A 21,540-nucleotide genomic window follows, 5' to 3' on the forward strand; every position below is an offset into this window, starting at 1 on the left:
AGAAAGTCTCAGGTCTCTCCATTTGTAAGGTGGAGGTCCTTCCAAGCCCTCTTGTGAGAGACCACGTCAAGCACAGCAGGGCTTGCCCTTGGATTCAGACATCAGGGAATGCACTCATAAATAATAGATTCAAATCGTAATTAAAAAAATCTGCCATTGTCCCCAGCCATGCAGAAAACATACTTTGCCTGTGACAAGGAAAATCCATCCCTTGCCATAAAAATGTGGGGCAATATATTCCATCAGTCCTGCCTGCTCTGAAAGTCCAGCCACATTAGCACTTCTTGGCCTTTTTGAAAAATAATATGGCAGAATAGCCATAACAAGGAAATATTTTCAACTACCCCCAGGCCTGTAGGAACATATACTTTATATAAAATAATAGATAACAGCTTCTGAAACAAATATTGTGGTATGATTTGGAGCAGGTGTTTTAGTCTTTTTTGCTGACTGTGACGTGCCAGGCTATTCCTCTGCATATCAGGATGGATCAATGCTGGGAGAAGTGTCTCTTTTTTTAACCAGTTAATGAAACTTTTTTTCCAATTCTGAGCAAAATAGCAATTTAGGCCTGAAAATACATACACACAAAAGAGTCAGATGAAGTTGTACTTTAAGAATGAGACTTTCAATTTTCTTGAAAATAATACAGCTGTTAAAATCACTGCCATAGTTTGCAGGTGGCTTATTGTTTTCAAGCATGTCATGACTGAAAAAAACCCAATTATAGCAGCCTTGAAAGCTGAGCAAAGATGACTGACCTACTCACTGTTTAATTTCCCTTGTTTCATTTTGCTTTGTTTCTAGATTGAGAAAATCTGTTGATTGGGCCGAATTGATGGAGTGCAGTCAAAAAGCTGAGTGTAAAGGATTTTTCTGTGGCTAATGAGCTAGAAATAGCTATTTAAAAAAAAATAGTATCTTTGTCTATTTTAAGCTCTTTATACAGACTAATTGCTTTAGGCCGTTTGAATTAAATTATCACATTCTCAGAGATGGTTTGGAAAGATCTATTGTTATTTTGTTGTGAGCCAGACAGTTTTGTAAGGGTTAAAATAGTGACATGCCTACTAGTGTTGTAGGAGAACCACAGCTGCTCTTTGGCCTTGATAGCACAGAATCTGTACTTGAGCCCTCTCTAACAGGACAAATTTGCTCTATCATGATGCATGCACCTCCATTTTTCTCCCTCCATTTTAAAAAAACAAGTGAATACTGTCTGTAGGTGATGACTTCAGGCTATAAAACAGCCTAACTTTTGGTACTAAATTTAAAACATGAACCTGTTAACATGTGTGAACTTCCCCACGTACCTACGCAGAGTCATTCACACACAAACAGTGTCTGGCTGCACAATGTGTACTGTGTGATGGTTTATGTAATGGTGTAGCTGCAATTCTTGGCAACCACAGGGCTGCTGATGGCAGACAGCATGTGTTCAGCATCTCTCCTCTGCCTGCTGGAAGCACACGCAAGTTCAGCTTGTCTGGCCAGCTCCCTAAAAGCCCTTTGACATGATTTCACTACTGCAACACAGGAAGTTCTCCCTTCTGCTGCAGTGTGTCTCTGTGGGATACCTGCTACTATGGTTGACACACCATCTACGATCTCCCCTCATGGGCCAAACACTTTGTGCACTGCACCCTACAGAGCTCAGAGGGCGAGTTTTGCTATTATAAACATTAGGGCAGAGGCCGTCCGAGGGTGTCATGCCCCCCACTCCAAACGTAGATTGCGTCCCAGAAAGCTTTTGTTACCTTGTATGTAATGAAGAAGGTCTTATACCATTGCCCAGAGTGAGCAAAGGGGTGTTGAGATTGTGCCTGAAAAGTCTGGAAGTGTTAACGAGAGCACTGGAGAGCCTACAGGCCCATAAACTGCCACCAAGATTTTTGGAACTGCTTCAGCCCATGAACAATTATTCTATATATTAACCATTTGCAGGAAAACATTTTTAAAATAGTAACTTAAGACTAAAAAAAGCCCTCTTATCTTACACACATTAAAGGTTTTCTTTTGAAGTTTTTGTATTTATTTTAGTGAGGTTTCTTTTGTGAGAAATGATGTCTCTTCGAGGTAGAAATAATGTGAAGTTGCTGTCATGTTGAAGGCTGTTTAGAGAGCCAGTAGATGCAGTCCACTACCCATCAAACACACACTTCCCGACCCTGCTGATAATAAGTACAACCTTCAGCAGAGGCCTCAGCAGATACCTTGCTGCAAACATGTCTGAACACCGGGATATTCCTCAGACAGCAGTTTTGATGCAGACTGGCTAATGAATGTTGGGAAGCTCTTCTACAGCACTTTCCTCTGGAGCTGAGAGTAGGAACATAACATTTTCACAGCTGTCAGGACTGCTTGACTTTTCGAAAAAAATTAGTCTGTGTCAGAGTCTTAACAGAGAAAGGAAGATCCCCATTCATTTCACGCTCCTCTGCACAGCACCAGGGAAGGGCTCCTTTGCCTTTTCCTTTTCCTTCGCTTCCTCTTTGGCTGCAGATCCACTGGCACCTAGCCCATCAGAAAGAGGGTTGTTTGAAATTGATGGAATCACTGTCTTGTTTTTCTTTTGCCTTTATGAAAATCATAAACAACCCATCGGTGCTAAAGCCTGAATATGTGCAAGAATAACTCTCTCCCATTTAGGTGTCTGTTGAAGGTCACACAAAAATATGATTTCTTAAAAATTCCTTTAAAGGATTCAGCAATTACCATTCTGTTGAAAACTAACAGTTTGTATGTACATGACAGAAAAAATAATCCCAGAAGACAAATTATTAATGAAAAGTTTTACCCAAAACTATACCAAGTAAAATATATATCACCTTCATATTCTGAATACACAGAGCAAAGGTGGGACATTTGGAGTTCGTTTTCTATTTTCACTTGGTATCAGGACTAAAAATAAAGGCAAAGGACAGAAGTCTATAACACAGAATAGAGGAAATGTCCAAATTAAGTAGCAAGACTATGCCCTAAGAGTAGCAGAGATTAACTAGTATAAAAAGGCATTTTTATTTTCAACCAGGAATAAAATCACTGAAGCACCAATACTTTAGAAAGATGAAAGAAAATAATGTTGAACATTAATGATGTTTGAAAATCCCAGAGCTGCTGGGTCAGATGACACATTGGGAGAATGAACAGCTATCAGTGACTAAACAAACAGGTGGAAGAACAAAACTTAGAAAAAATTTGGCAAACAAGCAAAGATTTGTCATTTTAGACTGAATGACACTCTGTGAGGAGTATAAAAATAACTTCACCCCGAATAAGTAAAATAAAGAGATACTGCCAGGATTATTTCTAAAAGTAACAAGCACAGAAGATGAGATGGATGCTAAAATGAAGAGAATCACTTCTCTGTTCATCTGATGGTGTCAAAGCCCATAATCAAGCTTCTTTTACCTAAAAAATTACCTGCCTTTGGAGTATACCCATGGGGATAATGTTTATTTAAATATTCAATGACCTTGTGACATAATTAATTTTTGGTGTACATGGAAAGAAGTAAAAGGTATCTATCTAGTATTGCTTACTACCTTGCTTGGCAATACCAGTGTTTCCCCTTCCATGCAAGTTTATACCTTACCTCTCCAGCTGTACCAGTGGATAAATCCTAACACAGCCAAGCCAGATTGGAATCTGATGCGTGAAGAAGCAGAGCAGTGGAATCCATACAGAAGTAGCAGAAGTTGTCTGCATTATATTTAGGAGGTATTTCCACAAGGGAACAAGCATAAGTATAAAAAGAACAACGTAGCTCCTATAAGGCCCTGGAAACTAAAAGAGGGTTAAGATTATCTTCCTCTATGGAAAGCCTCGCTTGCCATAAAATTCATCAAAATATTGATCCCACTGCATAGCAGAAGTGCATTTCTTCCTCCACTTTTCTTTAAACACCCATAATACCATGCAAAGACGATTCTTCTCAATTCTCCTGCATTTCAATGCACTTTCATAAGTACACTGCTTTTCAAGAACAGATTGAGACCATAGCTGAATAAGATAAAGTTGAAGCACAACCAATATACAGTATAAAATTAAAGACATAATAAATTCCAAGCAAAAAGCAGCACTGCAACCCAGGAGATGAGACTTTCACAGGAATGTTTCTAAGGAAGTCTTTCTTAGGGTTCCCTAAATCTCGACAATGTGCATCTATTTAAATCACACTTCAGCGCTCAGATTCACTGGAGTACAGAAGTCAAGGCTGCAAGAAACACAAAAGCTATTGGATATGTATCATTTTACTTGCCTTTCAGTGTGGGAAATTATTTTAACACAGCTAGAGTCAGTCCATTTGCCTAATATATACCTATTTTAAAAAGGAACAATAAATAAATAATCCTTAAACTCTGCAAATTCATTATACAAGAGAATATAACATATAAAGGCTCACACACTTGAATCATGAACTCTCTCTCTACTTCTCATTAGGTGTTCCCTGACAATTACATACATCACCATAAAAAAGATCCAAACCTTTAACAGCACAGTCAGTATACTTCAGCATATAGACAAAAACTGTCAATAATCCTACAGCCAAAATCTTTACTTCAGATTTCTGAGATATCCTAGTAAATCTACCCATTCTTAGGTGTTGGATAAAAAAAAACAGGTACCCTTGTACCTCCTGCTGGGACACGGTAATGCAGGATACAAAGAACAAAGAGGTGTTAGAGTTACAGGTTTACCAATGCTGCCATTCACCTTCTGTTTTTCTGTATTCATTCTCTGGGGTGGCAGGCCTCAACTTTCACCTGTCTGGGAGAAAAATTTCATGGCCTTTCTGCTCTGAAGGTGGGATTTAACTCATCTGACTTATGGGTCAAAGCTATTTATCTAAACTAAATCGACTTGGTTCTGTCTGTAGTTGGAAGAGAAAAATACAGGATGTAGTGGATGACAGGTCACATCTACCTTAGGCTTGGTGCCATCAATACTGCACAAGTTACTCATTAGATGGCATTCTTTTTGCATAGCAAGAGTCAGCCTATGAGTCTTAAAAATACATGTTATTTATTTTAGCTATAAATATTTGTCTAACAAAAAATAATGTCCACATAATCAGCAAACTTCCTATATGTATTTCTGTCACATAACTTTAACTCAGGCAGGCCTAATTTATTCAGCCACCACAAGCAAAGCCTGGCACCTTTCAGATGCTGTGGACCATGAATGCTTCTCTTTTTCTGTCTTTCATGTCTCTTTTAATCCCACCTGCTATTTTTGTTACTCTACATTCATATTTCATTTCTTGTCCTTTTATTTTGCTGGAGAGAGCCAAAAATGTAAGAGCCCCCATAAATAACAATTAGCCATCTAACACTAGTCTAATGAGTTAGCTGCTTGGTGAATTCTTCTTTTTTTCCTGGACAGATTTTTTAGAAGTCAAAAAAACCGCTACTATACAGGATATAGAAAATACCAAAGACACATAGCATACCAGTACATGAATAATCAAGCAATGCAGAGTATTCAGATTCTATCATAAGGCAGTTCCAAATCTGTCATTGAAAACAGCAAATTTCCAGGATTGTTAAGACCGTGTGGATTTTACCCCAGTAGCTGCTTGGCTGTCAGCTGCCTGCTGAATCTATAGTGAATGCCCCTGTAAACAGTCAGTCTCCTTTGTCAATTATCTCTTTTTCTTGTTTCTGATATTTAAAGGATCCTGAGTTTAAAGTGAAAATGTTATCTTATTTTTATAAGAATGTATAAGAACTCCATGTTTGATGCAAATTATCAGTAATAGAGACTAGCAATCAAATATTCAAAGTAAACTATAACCTCTTCAGCTTCCCACTGCAAAAGCAATCTTTTTCTTGTAAAAGTCAATACCTTCATTAAAAAGAAAACTCACTCTGAGTTTTTTATGAGCAAGTAAAATAAAATGCTGTCACAAGTTGATGGTAAAACATTTATCACAATTGTATGTGTGAAATAAATACTTTCTAATAAATGACATAGTAAAAGCAACCTCAGACTTTTGTATTCTGTGATTTTTTTTTAAATTAACATTTCTGCAGTGAAATTTATGTTTGCAGATACACCAGACTGTTTTAATACTATATTTCACAGTGACCACTTTTACCAAATGTGCACAAATATGCAAAGCTTGCCTAAAAAAGCACTGCTGTTATCTCTTGGATTTTAACACCAGAGTACAGTCAGCTTCCATAGAGAGCTCACATCTAGTTCAAAGGACACAACCTCATTCTTATACAGTACACCATGAATTTAAAGCAAATTTGCATTTTAATCTACCTTTGATACAGCACCACAGTAAAAAGTGAAAGTGGGAACTTAAACCTCCTCAAACTGGGGGAAAATTCTGATGGGGTCTCGTATTATGTGATATGAATACCTCAAATTGCTGTTATAAAGAATTGCACAATTGTGTACCCTCTTTTACATATTTCTCCATGAACTATTATGCCTTAGGATTAAGACAGCTATCTTGAAGGTGTCATACATACTGCTGCACCAAAAAAAGAAATTCCAGGTAGCCATGCTGAATGTTCTGGTTTCTAAGTGTCCACACCTGGACTGACCTCATGCATGTGAGAGAGCTCACTGCCAGCAGGTTTAATTTTGAAAAACTGCACCATATTGCATCCTTCTTTGATCTGTGTTCATGCCATTTGTGCACGTTAATATCCCTGTTATTATATCCTTCTGCACAATAACACATTTTTTCTCTTCTAGAACGGTGAGCAAAAGAGAAGCAATGTGCTGACAAGAGTTTAAACCAGGAAAAGTTAAGGAAGGAGAAACTAATGAATAGAAGTGGTTTGTCAGGGGAGTACTTTAAGGATGACACCTGCAGCAATCCAGAGGCATGACCCCCATCCCATGCAGACCAATTCAAGCTCCATGCTATAACATGCTATTAAATAAATGTACCTAAACTTTTATTGCTAAATGTATCTAGTCCCAGAGCTAGCCAAGGATGTAAGTTTGGTGCAGGTATATATAAAACACCATAAGGATTATCATTAGTGTTGATTTGTATTGTTATATATCCATTACAAGGGCCCTGTAGAACTATCTGCTGAATATCTCACAAACTATGATGAGATTTTTTACCAGCCCAATAACATTTGTTTGACATTCTTAGCTACAAAAATTATAAATTGAACTTCAACAGTACCAGTGGCACAGCAAAATATTCTAATAGCCCCTGTCCATATTCTGTATGGAAAGACTTAAAATTATAAAAGAAAGAAACAGCACACAGTATAAACCTCCAGATATCAAAACACTCCAGGTCTGCCTGCACCAAAATCCAGACAGCAGCAGCTTTCAATGTCATGAAAAACCATACATTGTACATGCTGTGAAGCAGTCACTTCATTTTTTCATTATCCAGATTGCACATCAGCTGAGACATTTGACTTGAAACTAGAAACATAATCTAAGTCTCATCAAGATTGTTGCAGGTGTTTCAAAATGCCCTGTAAAAATATTTGAGTAAGTACACACCTAGCAAACAGTTAGTTAACTGGCATATTAGTATGAATCACTGCAGTGCTTCTTTAATGTCTTTCTTTTAGGCAAAAGTATCCGTAACTTCCATTCAATTTTATCTTTCAAGTTACTCATATTAAAAATCTTTCATTCATGTCATGAAGACTACAATTTATGAAGTATATGCTCAAACATCAGTTATTGCATTTTTGACAGGAAACGACCCACTGCAGTTGCTGGAGGAAACAATCAGGCAGATTCAAAGCTCATTTCATGGCATTTAAAAGTGGTTATTGCTTCAGTCTCATTGTTTTGCACCCTAATTTACATGACTTTTATGACCTCTCTAAGTGTTTCAACACAGATATTAAAATACTTGGAAACCACCCTTGTTATTAATTTCACTTACCCTGCCCAGAGATTTAAGGGATATTTTTCTCCAGCTGAATTCCATTCAACTTTTCTCAGTTGATTTTCATTTTCAACTGGTTTTTTTAACTTTTCTTTATTAGCAGCTCATTGAAAGACATCTTCATAAACCTTTGAAAATGCTCAAGTTCTACAGTGCTACAGTGAAAATTCACCTCAGATCAAGGGGAAAAGAGGCATCCAGCATATAAAAATTCGATTCAGACTAATGCTTCATGCACCCAATATCTAGGCTACTTAATTACTAATCTGTAGGACAACTCAGCATGCTTTACACTGATCATGTCACATGAGTCACAAAGACCTTCAGGAGACTGAAGCTAGGATATAAAGGTGGAAGAGATGTAATTTTCAGTAAATTTGTTACTTTTCTCATTTGTCAGATTATTGCCATTTTTGAACTGACACTGGAGACGAAGAAAGTGGCATAAGCTATATACTATAGTAGCCCTTCTTACTACAGGTATTTGGGGAGGTAACTAATTAACTAGGCTCACCTACAGAGTAATTCAGGAAATCCATAATGGTTGTCACAGCACCTCCCAGGAAAAAGGGCAATCACATTGTGGCTTCCTCCTCTTCAATAGTTTCTCCTTATAATGCAATAATAGTTGCTTAGCAATTTTATCTTTTGGAGTTGGCTGGGAGAAGCAATAACTCAGCAGACCTCATTGCTAGCTTTGCCATACATTCTCCAAATATCTTCTTTTGCAGTGTGAAGGCCCTCAGGAAATTGTCAGAACTTTATATTCTTGGTTGGCATTTAGAAACAGAAATATATGCTGTCATGAAGGAGTCACTATCCTATGCATTTGCATAGACTCACATACAACAATAACTGTATAGTACGTTCCTGATTCAGGGTGAATATGTGCTATTCATTACTACTTTCCTCAAAAAGCACCTCTTCTTCAACTGAGTGTCCCAGAAAATCACCTTTTCAGACAGGGCTGGTACGTCCATAATCAGGCCCTTAAGCTTGAAAAACTACTGGAGAAACTTTTTTAAAACCCTGTATGACCAATTGTTTTTAAAATGCATTTTCTTCTGTTTTCAAGATGGGTAATTGCATTCCTTCTTCATTCACAGTATTAGGGTACAGTATGCTCCGGGTGCATGGAAGTAAGGTATTCATCTGTTAGCAGAAGCAACACGCAGAAGAAAGAACAAGTTGAAAACTCCTATAGGTAGACTAGAAGAAAATGTATTCCCACAGAAAAAGAACTAGAAAATAGAATCATATTCCATCAGATGCACTGGTATAACTTCCAGCATGTGAATTCAAGCTACAGCCAGGATCTTTTGATATCCTCTCACAGTTTTCAGCCACAACTCAAAACTTTATTCCATCAGCCACAAGAGGTGGGATTTTTTCCTTCACTGCTCTCTGACATCCTACATTAAACTAGCAAATGGAATGCTTTGCTAGGAGTATGTTTCCTCACTTAACTGTAGTATCAGGAATGTATTTCAATACAGCAAGAGTATGTACTTCTTAGCTTTAAGATATGAATTTGTCACTTTGAAAGAGCCTCCTTGCAGTGATGGATGTTTATTTCCTTACTGGTCACTCCAGGGTGTTATATGCTTTTGTACAAATGTTTGGAACAAACCTACCTACTGGTGCATATTCCCTCTACTAACACTTGCTTTTTTTCTCATTCAGTGCAACAGTGGATATACTGCAACCTGTTAGAATACTCACTCTGTGAACAAAATGACCTCTCCAGTTCCTGAATTTATGTGAGAAAAAGCCCCAAACAACAAAAACCCTCTCAAAATATTCAAGTACATTTATGGTGAGTATATCTCTTGCAGTTTGGTTGGCAGACTGTGATCCCTTGCATAATGGATACACTGAACACTCTGGATTATGCTTTACCTATTTTTACAAGGGTGGCAGTCCTATGAGTCCATAAAGAGACCGAGAGGAATGCTTGGTCTGTACCTCAATATTACATGACCAAGCACCACCAGCAGACCTGTTAAATCTTACACATTCAGTAAGAATCTTGGAAACTTCTCCACCAAGGTGCCTGCAGTTTAGAACAAAATCACAGCTGTGATTTTGCCATGAACAATCCTGTTCCAGGTTCCCATCTGTCAGATCCATCTGGACTCTGATCCATTATGCACTGATTATCTGCATCTAGTAGATGAAAACAGGATGGGAACAGATGCAAAGTACTAGACTGGAGCTAAAGGTGACAAGTGAGCCACCATCATTAAGGGTTCATATGCAGTGGCAGGAATACACTAGTTCTATCTATGGACCTATCCATCCTATATATGGGGTTACATACAGAGACAGGCTGAGTGCTCTCTTGCACCATGGAAACAATCAAGAAAACTTGTATTAATAGTAGTAGCCTGAGCTATACTTTAAGTTGGCATAAACAAATACTGTGGCAATCAAATAAAAAAATTAAGATTAAAAATTTAAAAATTAATAAATTTAATTTTATTTTTTTTTAAAGAGCCTGACCTCTTCTTACCTATTTTTGTGTTCCTGTTCTTGTGTTATCCACTCCCCTGAGATAACACAAACAAAATGAGGTTGCCTGCTGAATTGGGACATGAAATATATCTGGATTCAAAATAGTCTGTTCCTTGTTAGGCTAATTTCAATCTAATTAAATTCTGAATATAATTCGGCACATAATTCACCACACAGCAATGCAAATGTTTACACTGACAAAGGAAGTAAGAAACATATAGCTAGGAGAAGGAAGGATTGCATCTTCTAGTAGTAGTTCTGTCTTATTCTAGCTTAAAGTGATCACAGTCTAATTATCACTGTACTGCTTCAAATCTCATCAAGATGATTTAAGAAGACAGTGCCACCATAAGCAGCAGCCCTCCTCACCACCCACATTCCCCACTTTCTTTCTTGCGTAAGATTTACTGAATATTCAGGTAAGTCCGATCAATTCACTGATCCTACTTTTTTTTTTCTTATAAAACTGATTTTTGGCTGAACCACAGGTCTCCTAACTGATGGAACAGTTACACAGCTGGACCAACACAAGAAAGTGGATGGGAGCTCATACAGGTGAAAAGTTCCTTTGGGAAGCAGAACAGCCGAAAATCATCAGCTTTTTCTAAGCATGAAACTGCACTTTTAATATTCTCTTTTACTGCTCATCAGACTTTTAGGCAAAGGCTTCTAATCCTAGCTTATCAGCATTTTCAAACAAGCACTACATACAATTGTGTACATAAAGCCAGTAGAAGCAGGTGCTAATTGTTCCCTCTCACATGGAAAGTTCTCTACAGTTTTTTTACTAAAGAAGTAACACTCTAACACTCACTCAAAACAGTTTAAATATATGAAACAATATAAATAGCTTCTGGAATATTCCAATTAACTGGTAAATAAAACTGTACTAGACAGTAATTTTTGCAGTGTTTCTCAGATACACTTTTTTCTCTTGTGCTGCTCTATGTTTAAATGTTAAGGCTCAAGAAAGCATGATGGTTTTCTGCTTTAGGGCACATACACTACATGCTTCTTTTAGGTTGGACAGAAAACATTCCCCAGATTTTACTGGACAACTATAATATTTCATAGATCATGTTGCCAGGAGGCTCTGCAGTTTAAGCAGAAAAAACAATTAACAGTCCTTTTCCACATCTTCAGGACTTCAGCAACCACATAGGAATCTCTACAGCTCTGAGGAGTACAGTTCTTTGGTCAGACATTTACTAGTAAAACAAATTACTAGTAAAGCAAAGATCTGCATGCTGAAACCAAAACAATTCAGCCATTAGAATCACTGTATACAACAAGAATTTTGGATTTCTTCGCAAGGCACTGCTGTTATACGGCACAATCTGTCCCCTCAGGGCTCTGCAGTGGGCCCAGTGCTGTTCAATGACTGTATCAACAACCTGGGCAAAGGGATTGAGTATACCCTCTGTCACTTTGTGGATGACACCGAGTTGGGTGGGAGTGTTGATCACCTGAAGGGGAGGAAGCCTCTGCAGCTCTGGACAGGCTGAATCTGTAGGCCAAGGCGAACCTTCTGAGGTTTAACAAGTCAACAAGGCCAATTGCCAGCTCTGGCCTGAGTCACAACAATCCCATGCAATGCTACAGGTTTGGGGAAGTGTGGCCAGAAAGATGCCCATTGGAAAAGGACCTGGGGGAGCTGGTCGACAGCAGCTGAACTTGAGCCAGCATCTGCCTGGGTGACCAAGAAGGTCAGTGGCACAGTGTGGCCAGCAGGACCAGACAGTGATTGTCCCCCTGTACTCGCCAGTGGTGGGGCAACACCTTGAACCCTGTGTTCAGTTCTGGGCCCCTCAATAGAGAGAAAGGCATTGGGGTGCTGGAGCATGTCCAGAGGGGGGCAAGAGAGCTGGTGAAGGGTCTGGAGCACAAATCTCATGAGAAGCAGCTGTGAGAGCTGGAATTATTCAGCCTGGAGGAGGCCCATCAAGGCCCTTATTGCTCTCTATAACTACCTGAAAGAAGATTGTAACCAGGTGGGTGTCAGCCTTTTCTCCCAAATAACACATGATAGGACAAGAGGAAATGTCCCCAAGTTGCACCAAGGGAGGTTTTGATTGGATATTAATAGAAATTTCTTCACCAAAAAGAAATTTGTCACCTTTGGAACAGGCTGCCCAGGGAAGTAATTAAGTTACCATTCCTGAAGGTATATAAAAGGCATGTAGATGTGGCATTTAAAGGCACGGTTAATGGTGGATTTTGCAGTGCTGGCTTTACGGTTAGGTTCAACGACCTTAAAGGTCTTTCCCAACCTAAGTGATTCTAGTCAGGAACCCATGTAAGACAAGTATTCTAGATCTTCACCTTGTCATTCTTATCATTCTCCTTTCACTAGAGATAAACCTCTAGCTTTTAAAGTAATCAGCAAAGAGTTAAACACATTCCTTATGGTCTGTAGTCTCAAAATGCTTCCTCAAAGTCCATAACTTTTTTTATAATTGATCAAACATTATTTTAACAGTTGTCTTACCTAGTAAATGCAGCTGTCATAACAACTGACTTCATTCAAAGCACTGGGATCCAGCACACAAGCTGATCACCATTCATATCTTGCCCTTAAATGAGGGCATGGGACTTTTTCTCTCTGATGCTTTCCACCCTTATTGCCTCAGCTTTGGGGAGGAAACTGAATGTTAACCTACTGGACAGGTGATTTAAAATAAGATCTCATGTGTAACTTCAGAAGCAGGCTCTAGACTGTTGCAGAGTTTAGGTACTATTTGCCTTGTGACTTGAATGTAGATGTAGATTGCCAGCTGTGCCAAGTTACAAATTGAGTCAACAGAGCAGCAGTTGTTGGAAATTGAAAACAGAATTTGAAGATTCAAACCACATTAAAAAATACCCAAACCAAAACATGCATTCAAAATAGAGCAGGAATGAGAGACATGGAACTGAGTCTCCTTTTGACAGGTCTTTTTCTTCAGACACTTCAGCAGTAATTCTATATGCTCAACTAAAACACATTTTACACGTAAAATTATCTTGTGTACAGAACATTAAAATAGACATTAATATGAACAAAACAGATAACTGCAGTGCTCAGTGCTCTCTACATACAGATACCCTTTTTCTTCATATTGCAAGTGTATTTCTGCTAAATGGACTGTGAAAATCAATAGCAAAGTCAATTTGCTAAATAACATTTGTAAGCTCTGACCTGGCTAAGGGAATCTGGACTCAAATGGTTTGTGCAAGCTCACTAGCAAGAACTCCATGGAAATTCTCAATTTTTGCCATGTGGTCACTAGCAGGCAGCTTTGAAAGATCAAAATAATTAAGAATTAAGATTTAGCCAAAAGGCAAATGGTTTTCCATTAATAAATTACTAGAAATAATTTAGGTATGCTTAGCAATTTTGCTGCTGAAGACATAGTCTTTTGAATAAATCAACACAATCTGAATATATTTTTTTCATGAATCAATGTGCTTGGTGATACGAGTTCTAACTCTCTCACAAAGCTGTCACAATTCTAAAATCAAATATGCCCTCTTCATATTTTCTGTATTGTGTATCAGTTGGATGGCAAAACAGCCAATAACCAGAAAAAGCCATTGATAAAAATTTTTGCTCAGTCAGGCCTTGCATTCACCTCTAACTTAAGCAGAATTCCCTGGGCCAGCGTGTTCCTTAAAAAGTCAGAGATACCCATAAGGCAACAAGTCACTCTGGCAAAAATAATTTCTCATTTGGGAAACTGGGCTAAGCAACACTGGGCAGCATTAGGTGCCTCTTCATTGAGGGGCTGAGATCACTGTACCTTTACTAATACAGCTACAATGGCTACGTTGTAGATAAGGAAACAGGTGCCCAAATAAACTCCTTACAAGGCCTGAGCAGAGCTGCACGACAGGCTGGGCAAACTCTCAAATGCTCCGTGAGGAAGGTGTCAGGATGAACTTCCAAAGGCTATGTTCCTGACTGATACATCAGAACCACGGGCACACAGGACAGACTGAAAGGCTTCTTGGGGATAACCTCTTTGCCGTGTGCTGGCTCTGTCCTCAGAGGTCAGAGATGCCCCCTGGTTTCCATAACCATCCCTGCTTTCTGCACACTGATGCTATAGCCTTGTCCCACTCTGCTTGCAAGGTACATCTAGAACTTCTGCTCTTTCATTTCCAAATTAATTTCTAAGATTTTTTTCCTTTTTTTTTTAATCTGGTAAAAATTTTCTAAAGCAGATCTGCCTTCTGTTAGCACCACATTCGACTTTTAAATACTGGTGTACTAGTACTCCTGAGTGGAAAAGCTAGCCCTGTTATGTTTTTGCTGCTTACCAGTTAGGCACGGTCGACCTGAGCTTTTTATTATTTTTTTTCAATGCTCTATACTCTTAGTGCACGTGCAGAAACTGGGAAGGAAGGCGAGACGACAGCGCTTTAGTTAGAGGATGCAGGCGACAGAGGAAGAGCACCACGCGTACTCGAAGATACAGCGCTCCGCCGCGCCCGAGGGGAGGTGCGGGCAGGACTACAGGACCAGGAGGGGAGGGGCTGAGGGAGCGCCCCAGGGAGCCCGGACACCTCCCACGCCCCAAAGCGCTTCTCCCGTCCTTTCTCCGTCCCTCAGTGACGGGGGCTGCTCTCCTCTCGGAACCCCGTGAGCCAGAACCCCGGGCGTTTCTCGTCAGGGAAGGCGGCGGCCGTGGAAGGAGGGCAGCTCCTCTCCGAGGGAGGCCCTTGCCCCAGCCTCGGCGAAGCCCGCCCTTCAGGGGCAGGTGGCGCATCCTGGGGGAACCTTCCTCCTCCTCCGTCTCCTCCTCCACCTCCTAGCGCTGGTGGCCCGGAAGGGAAGCCCTGCCCCTCCTCCTCATCCAGCTCCCAGGTGGCAGCGGCCATCTCCGTGCGTCCCTGTTCGCTGCCTCCCGCCGCTCCGCTCCACCTGTAGCGCGGCCGCGGGGCGGGCAGAAGACGAGTGCCTCCCGCTTCCCTCCGCCCGCCCTGCCTCCCGGGACACGGCCGCCGCTTCCTCCCGCTCCGGCTGCGGCCCTGACGTCGCTTCCTTCCAACATGGCGAGGGCAGGTTGTTGCTGCGGCCGCCGCCGCCGGTGCTGATGGAGGCGGGCGCGGACCGGGGGCGGCTCGGGGACTGACGGGCGCCGTCCGCGCACACACGCATCGGGGGCGGGAGGAGAAGGGAGGAGAAGGCTTCGTCTTCCCTCAGCCGCGGGGGCTGGCTGTCGGAGCCGCCCGGGCCCACCCCAGCCTCCCCCGGGGGAGCCGCCGAGCGGGTGTCGGGACGCCCTGCGAGGGAGCCCTTCCCCCGCGGCCGCCGCGGCCCCTGGCAGCGCTCCCGCTGGGAGAGGCCGGTGCCCCGCTCTCACTTCCCCGCTCCACCCTCCTCCTCTCACGGCTCGATCGCGCCCATGTATGAAGGGAAGAAGACGAAAAACATGTTTCTGACCCGGGCCCTGGAGAAGATCCTGGCCGACAAGGAGGTGAAGAAGGCGCATCACTCCCAGCTGCGCAAAGCCTGCGAGGTGGCACTAGGTGAGGCGCAGCCCGTGCGGGCAGGGAAGGGGTGGCCAGAGGTCGGGGTGCGCTTCGGGGCCCGCTTTGCCTGTGCGTGTTTGTGTTGCGGGGAGGCTGTGGGGCTTCTGGGGGAATGAGGCAGAGGGGCTGCCCAGCAGGGAAGGGCCGGGAGCGGTGGGGTCGCGGGCTGAGCCGTGGCACAGGTTTGGGTCGTGCAGCACAGTTCCCCGGAGCTGTGGGCGCCCTGGGCTGCGGGCGAGCATCGCCCTTCGCCGGGAGCGGCCCCGTGCTGACAGCAGTGGCGAGGGCGCTGCGGCGCCTGTCGGGCTCTCCTCCTCCTCCTTCCCTCCTCCTCCCCGCTCGCAGGATGAATAGGCAGACACGGAGCTGAGCTGAGCTGACCTGGAAGCAGACGGCCGGCGGGGAGGGAGCAGGTGACAGGCAGTGGTGAGGGAGGAGGGAAGGGTGAGGAAGAGGGGGTGGCGGAGAACGAGAGACAATGACACCAGGCCGTGTCTGGAGCTGGTGGCCCTTCGGAGCCGGGAGGAGAGCTGGAGAGGGAGAGGGATGGTCCGGGAGATGTGCGAGGGAGAGCCTTAGGCGAGTCGATCCTGGTGGAGAAACAGCTGATGGGGAAGAGAGCTTCCTTCATGCATGGCAGAGCTGGAGCGACCACGGATGATAACAGAATCACAGAGTTGTTAGGGTTGGAAGGGACCTCTGGAGATCATCTAGTCCAACCCCCATGGTGTTGGAGTCCCAAGATGTGGGGACGTTTGCCTGCTTCGGGCCGAAGGAGGGGTGTTGGGTTTGTAGTGCAGCTGTGTCAGCGCCGCCTCATCTGGAAGTGTCAGGGAAGTACTGGTGCTGGATAGTACAAAACACATGTAGGCATCCAATTACAGGCAGCTTAAAAGGACAACTTGGGCTTCACGATTCTGACATGATGAGTACAGGCGGGGCTTGAACCTGTGTTGCAAAATACTGACATATTTACCGAAAGACCTGTTCCATTTAAGTAATATGTAAATGGATTATGTCCCTCCCTTTCTAGTGTAATTGTTTGTTTTGGAGATAATTATCTTGATTTTGTGCAGCAATAATATCTGTTTAAATGGATTTGTTTGAAGAGAGAACACTAAATTGAAACTTGCTTGTTTTAAAAATGAGCGTAAGTAATTCAAAGTTGTTCTTTCATCATTCTATTAATTCGTATGTTAGTGCTTACTTTAAAAAAAAAAAAACACAGTCCTTTTTTTGATTTCTTTGTGAAAGATCCTCACAAAGGGAAGGGCAGAAATAACCATACTTTGGCTATTTATTTTCTTCTTAATTAAAATCGATGAGAAACAGTTTTTTTCTTACATTTTTCATATATCACTAGAATGGTTAACAATAATCTTATGATTTATGCAGATGAAATTAAATTGATAACCCTTTGGCCCTTCTGTTGACTTTAGACTGTGCATTCAAGTTAGAAATAAAACAGAAAAATGGTTTTTTTACTGTAAACTGAATTTCTATCCAGTCTGTATGTCATCCATAGAATTAGATGCTGATACTAATCTTGTGTTTCTGTGGTACTTTATTTCAGTAGGTCGATCTATCTTAAGTATCATCGAGATGCCCCCAAGCATGGCTCCATTGTATTCCACAGATTATAAAGCAAGCCCTCTAGACAGTACAGTCTGCCTCTTGTGTCATGTACACCGATTTGTGTGAGGAGACCCTCAAACACACATCCCAGTGGTTTGTGTCCTCAAGCTTCACTGAATCCCTCTCCTGTGGATCTGTTTGGGGCTTAAATACGAAAGCAGTGTGATGTGGGTGTAAAAACCATTAAGGCAGGAAAGAAGAAATGCAAGGTTGTGTGTACTGCCTTATGTATATACAGGGGCTTCATGAACTTGAAAGAAATCAGACATGCTCTTACCTACTATAGAGGCTTATTGAATTTTTTTTTTTTTTTTTTTTTTTTTGTTACAGCACAACAAAATACAGTTGGTGATTGTAAATTTAGCATGGCCCATTGTCTGGTTTTATGCATGATGAGAAGTGACAATATATAACTCCTGAGCAATGGTGACATCTGTCTATAAGAAAATTTTTGGAGAAAAGTGCATATCATCGATATTTTACATACAGTACAATCAGCTGTAAAGCTGACCTATGATTTTTGGAGCGGTATTTGAAATAGGATGCAGGTGTTGTGCTCTGTCCATTTGGCTCCTCATCTGCTGACACTACTCTTCAGCTGGACACTTCTTTGCCACCTTAAGCAAGGGGTATGGACTTCTTACTCCTGAGATATTGCTTTAGTTTGAAGAGCAGCAACATCAATGATAAAACATTAGTAAAACTGTAATTTAGAGTTGAATTTAATTTGGTGCTAAAATTGGCAAAGTCTGACTTTACAGTTTTATTGGATTTTTTTAAATGGTAGTTAAATAAAAAGTAGCTTTTAAAAATTATGGCAGTACTTCCATATCTCTAAATCCATATCTCCATATCTTTCAAATCAACATTTTTTTTTTAGTCTAAATATTTAATTGATTAGTCTTCACTGAAGTTATCTGTTCTCCATTAAGATTTTTTTTGCCAACTGTATGACTGTGGTAAAATGTTGCTTTTTATTTACTACTACTAATAGGTCAGATATTCTAACTAGTAGGTGATACTAGTGCAGGCTTTTTTTGCTTCATTCTCTAAAGCCACCATTTACATTGTTTTATATTGTTTGTGTAAAATGATCTGCTATTGAAGTATTTGATAAATGAGCAATGATCAGAAATACAGTATCCATTTATAACAGGCAAACTAATAGCTCTGCTTTTTAGATTGAATTTAACAAGCAGTATTTTAAGAACCTTTAGTGCTCTCCGTCATTTTTAATCCCCATATATTTTCTTATAAATCCATTGCATTCCGTTGCAATGATTCCATTATCTATTTTAAATTTGTGAATCTTAGGGAGAAAAACCTTGCAACATTCCAGACTGTGGCTGTTGGACTTCTAAACAGGTGTTAAAATGAGGTCCTTCTAATCTGATCATTTTTCTGTTGATTAGAAGATAAGAGAACAAAATATGAATTAAGTATTGCAACCTGAATTATAGATGTTCTGTGGCTTTTTAGCAGGAATAAAATTAAGCCTGATACTTGTAGCATCCCATATTTGATGATTCACCAGGTTGTGTCTGGGTTTATACAGAACAGTTGAGTTTAATTTAACTTTGTCCATTCTGGAGAGGTTTCCTCTCTATGTGGAAAACATAAGATTTCTTTAGTCACCTAGTGAAGTACAGCTAATTTAGAATTTGTATCATTTACTTTCATAGCAACAAGTCTTAATCTATGTAAAGAGCGAGTCCTTGAAATTGTCTGCTTGCAGAAAGCATCAGGCAGCAAGCTGTCAGAAGGATTAGATTTAGAAGCTCCTTTTCCAGTGAGTTACCTCCACTGCTGTTTCTGTATTTCTTTTCAGCCATGCTACAGTGGAAACCTTACTGTAAATATACTGTGTTTGCATAAATGATGAAAGGTCCTGGGAGGGAGGAAAGTCCTCATCTGAACAAAAACTATTAGTGCTTCCTGTCAAAATCGGGAGCATGGATTTTTCTGCCTGAAAAGGTGGTTTCAGAGCACTGAGCTGGGCAAACCAGAATGCCCTGCTTGTATAATCTCTGCTAGTTCAACTGCAAATCAGGAGTCAAACAACTCTTCCACAAAACTCCAAACCACAAGTAGTATGAAATTACATGGATATGTCCCTAGTATGTACTTCAAAGAAAAATGTGCATGTGCTGCCTGAAGTTCTGGAACTACCAACTGAAGAGGGCCAAAACTTAGTGCTGCTTGTATGGTTTATTTTAGTCTGTTATGCAAGGATCCTGCTGGATGATGTAGGTCTCATGCAGTGTGAAAGCAGCGTCTCTGTTTCGTTTGTACTGCCTTTAAGTGTATGTGTAGGATGATGGAGCAGCGGGCTATAGTTAAGCACTTAGTTTCTCTGAAAATGAGTAATGCTTGGATTAGAACTAACCCAGAGGTGTGAAGGTTCATCTGTGTCCTTGTCTGTGCCCATCTGCAAATGACCTCTCACCTGTCCAAAAAGACAGGTTTTTCTGTCTCCCTTTTTACCTTTCCTAGGTTCATCTTGTATCCTTTGAATACACTAGCAATCAGCAATCCTGATACATGAGTGTGGTTAACAGGTATTTAATACAGAAACGTGTGTATGTGTTGGAAACTCTGGGTGCATTGGAAAATACCTTCCTACCCTAATAATGAACAGTTAAAAATGCATTTTGAAGACCATTATTGTGTTAGTGCACTGAAGTTAATTTTACTGGAGAAGTTGTGGATAAGCTAAATTCCTCTTTGTATTTTAGATAGTGCTGTTCTTGGAAGGCTGCCTTCTATTTTTCATGAAAACTAATTGCCCTTTTTTAGAAACTGAAGGTCAGAATTTTTGGAGACTTTTCTAAGCTAGGTACAAAGAGATTGGTATTGCAGTATTATTATGTGTTGTCTTCATGTGCTATAGGCATTTTTTTTCCACAATACACAAGTCACTTGTCCATAAAAAAATTGTTTCTGGTTGTAATTGTCCTTCTGAAACACTTATTTTTAAACAAGGAAGAGAAATGGAGATTTCATGCTAGTAAAAACCAAGATGTATGTTTTGGTTTTTTTAAAAAAATCAAAACCCCTGAAAATTGCAGCTGCCCTTCCCTGCTTTTGCTTGCTTTACTGAGCTTCAGCTTTAACTAGCAAGCTTTCTGTGTGGTTAAAATCTCTTCTTCTGCAAAGATTTAAGACTTGGCCTGGTAACAGTAAGGTTTGGTTGGCCCTATAAACTGTTTTCCAGGTTGCCTTCAGCGTTTTATATGTAAGGTGCTGTTCATGTAGAATTTCTGGTATAATTTAAGGAAGGTTGTGTATATTTAAATATTTTGTTGTTTCAAATATAATCAGATCTTGGCTGTGCAAAATGGCAGTGCTGGTGAGATTTAATCTCTTTTGAGAAAGGGGATGGTTGGCAGGGTATATGTAAAAACTTTTCTAGAAAACAGGATGGATTGTATCTGGGTCAGAAAAATGTTAATGGAGAGTGAATATCAAATACGTGGGTTTTGTCTTGGCAGTTAAAAATGGTATGTGTTTTAGGTAACTGGCTTTATCCTGCAATACATGTTCAGTTACAACCTGTAATATTTTGAAAGTTTAAATGCTGATTTTCACAGTCTTTAAAAATTTAATCTTGAAAGACTTGAACATATCTTTGTGACACAGGACAGCTTTTAAATACTTGTGTTCTGCTGCATATTTTAGAGCCTTAATTAGAATTTTGAAGCTTAAAATGAGAAGTTTGTTGCCTTGTGACCAGAATGCATCTATTTCTTGTAAGAGCTATTTTTACTGTCATGTGGGGCTTTAGTCTAGTTGATTTTTCTTCCTATACCTTTTTCCAGTGAATAACTGCTGTGGTTGTAATCTTTTCCTTTTTTCTCTTGGTTCTTGTTTCCAGCTAACCACTGTGTCATTCATTCAGGATGACAACTGTGTCTGTTCTTATGTGTCTTCTTCATATACAAATGGAAAAATTTAGCTCAGCTGTGGATATCAGTTGTACATTCCAGACT

The 21,540-nt window shown here is 40.6% G+C and overlaps 1 protein-coding gene across 2 annotated transcripts in view; it reads left to right on the forward strand.

Annotated features, from left to right (window-relative positions):
• The first annotated feature begins 14,978 nt into the window (after positions 1–14,978).
• The window catches only part of ARFGEF1 (ARF guanine nucleotide exchange factor 1), an 85,948-nt gene continuing 79,386 nt past the window's right edge, over positions 14,979–21,540 (forward strand). Inside the window, exon 1 of one of the 2 annotated variants that reach the window (XM_014256373.2) lies at positions 14,979–15,913. In XM_014256373.2, coding sequence (XP_014111848.2) covers positions 15,790–15,913 — 124 coding nt within the window. In that variant the 5' untranslated portion in view covers positions 14,979–15,789. The remainder of the gene's footprint in view (positions 15,914–21,540) is intronic. The other variant, XM_005517108.3, reaches the window with a different exon arrangement.

Source organism: Pseudopodoces humilis, chromosome 1, assembly GCF_049639895.1.
Source record: "Pseudopodoces humilis isolate 2021_Gansu_Grassland_sample_001 chromosome 1, ASM4963989v1, whole genome shotgun sequence".
NCBI lineage: Eukaryota > Metazoa > Chordata > Aves > Passeriformes > Paridae > Pseudopodoces > Pseudopodoces humilis.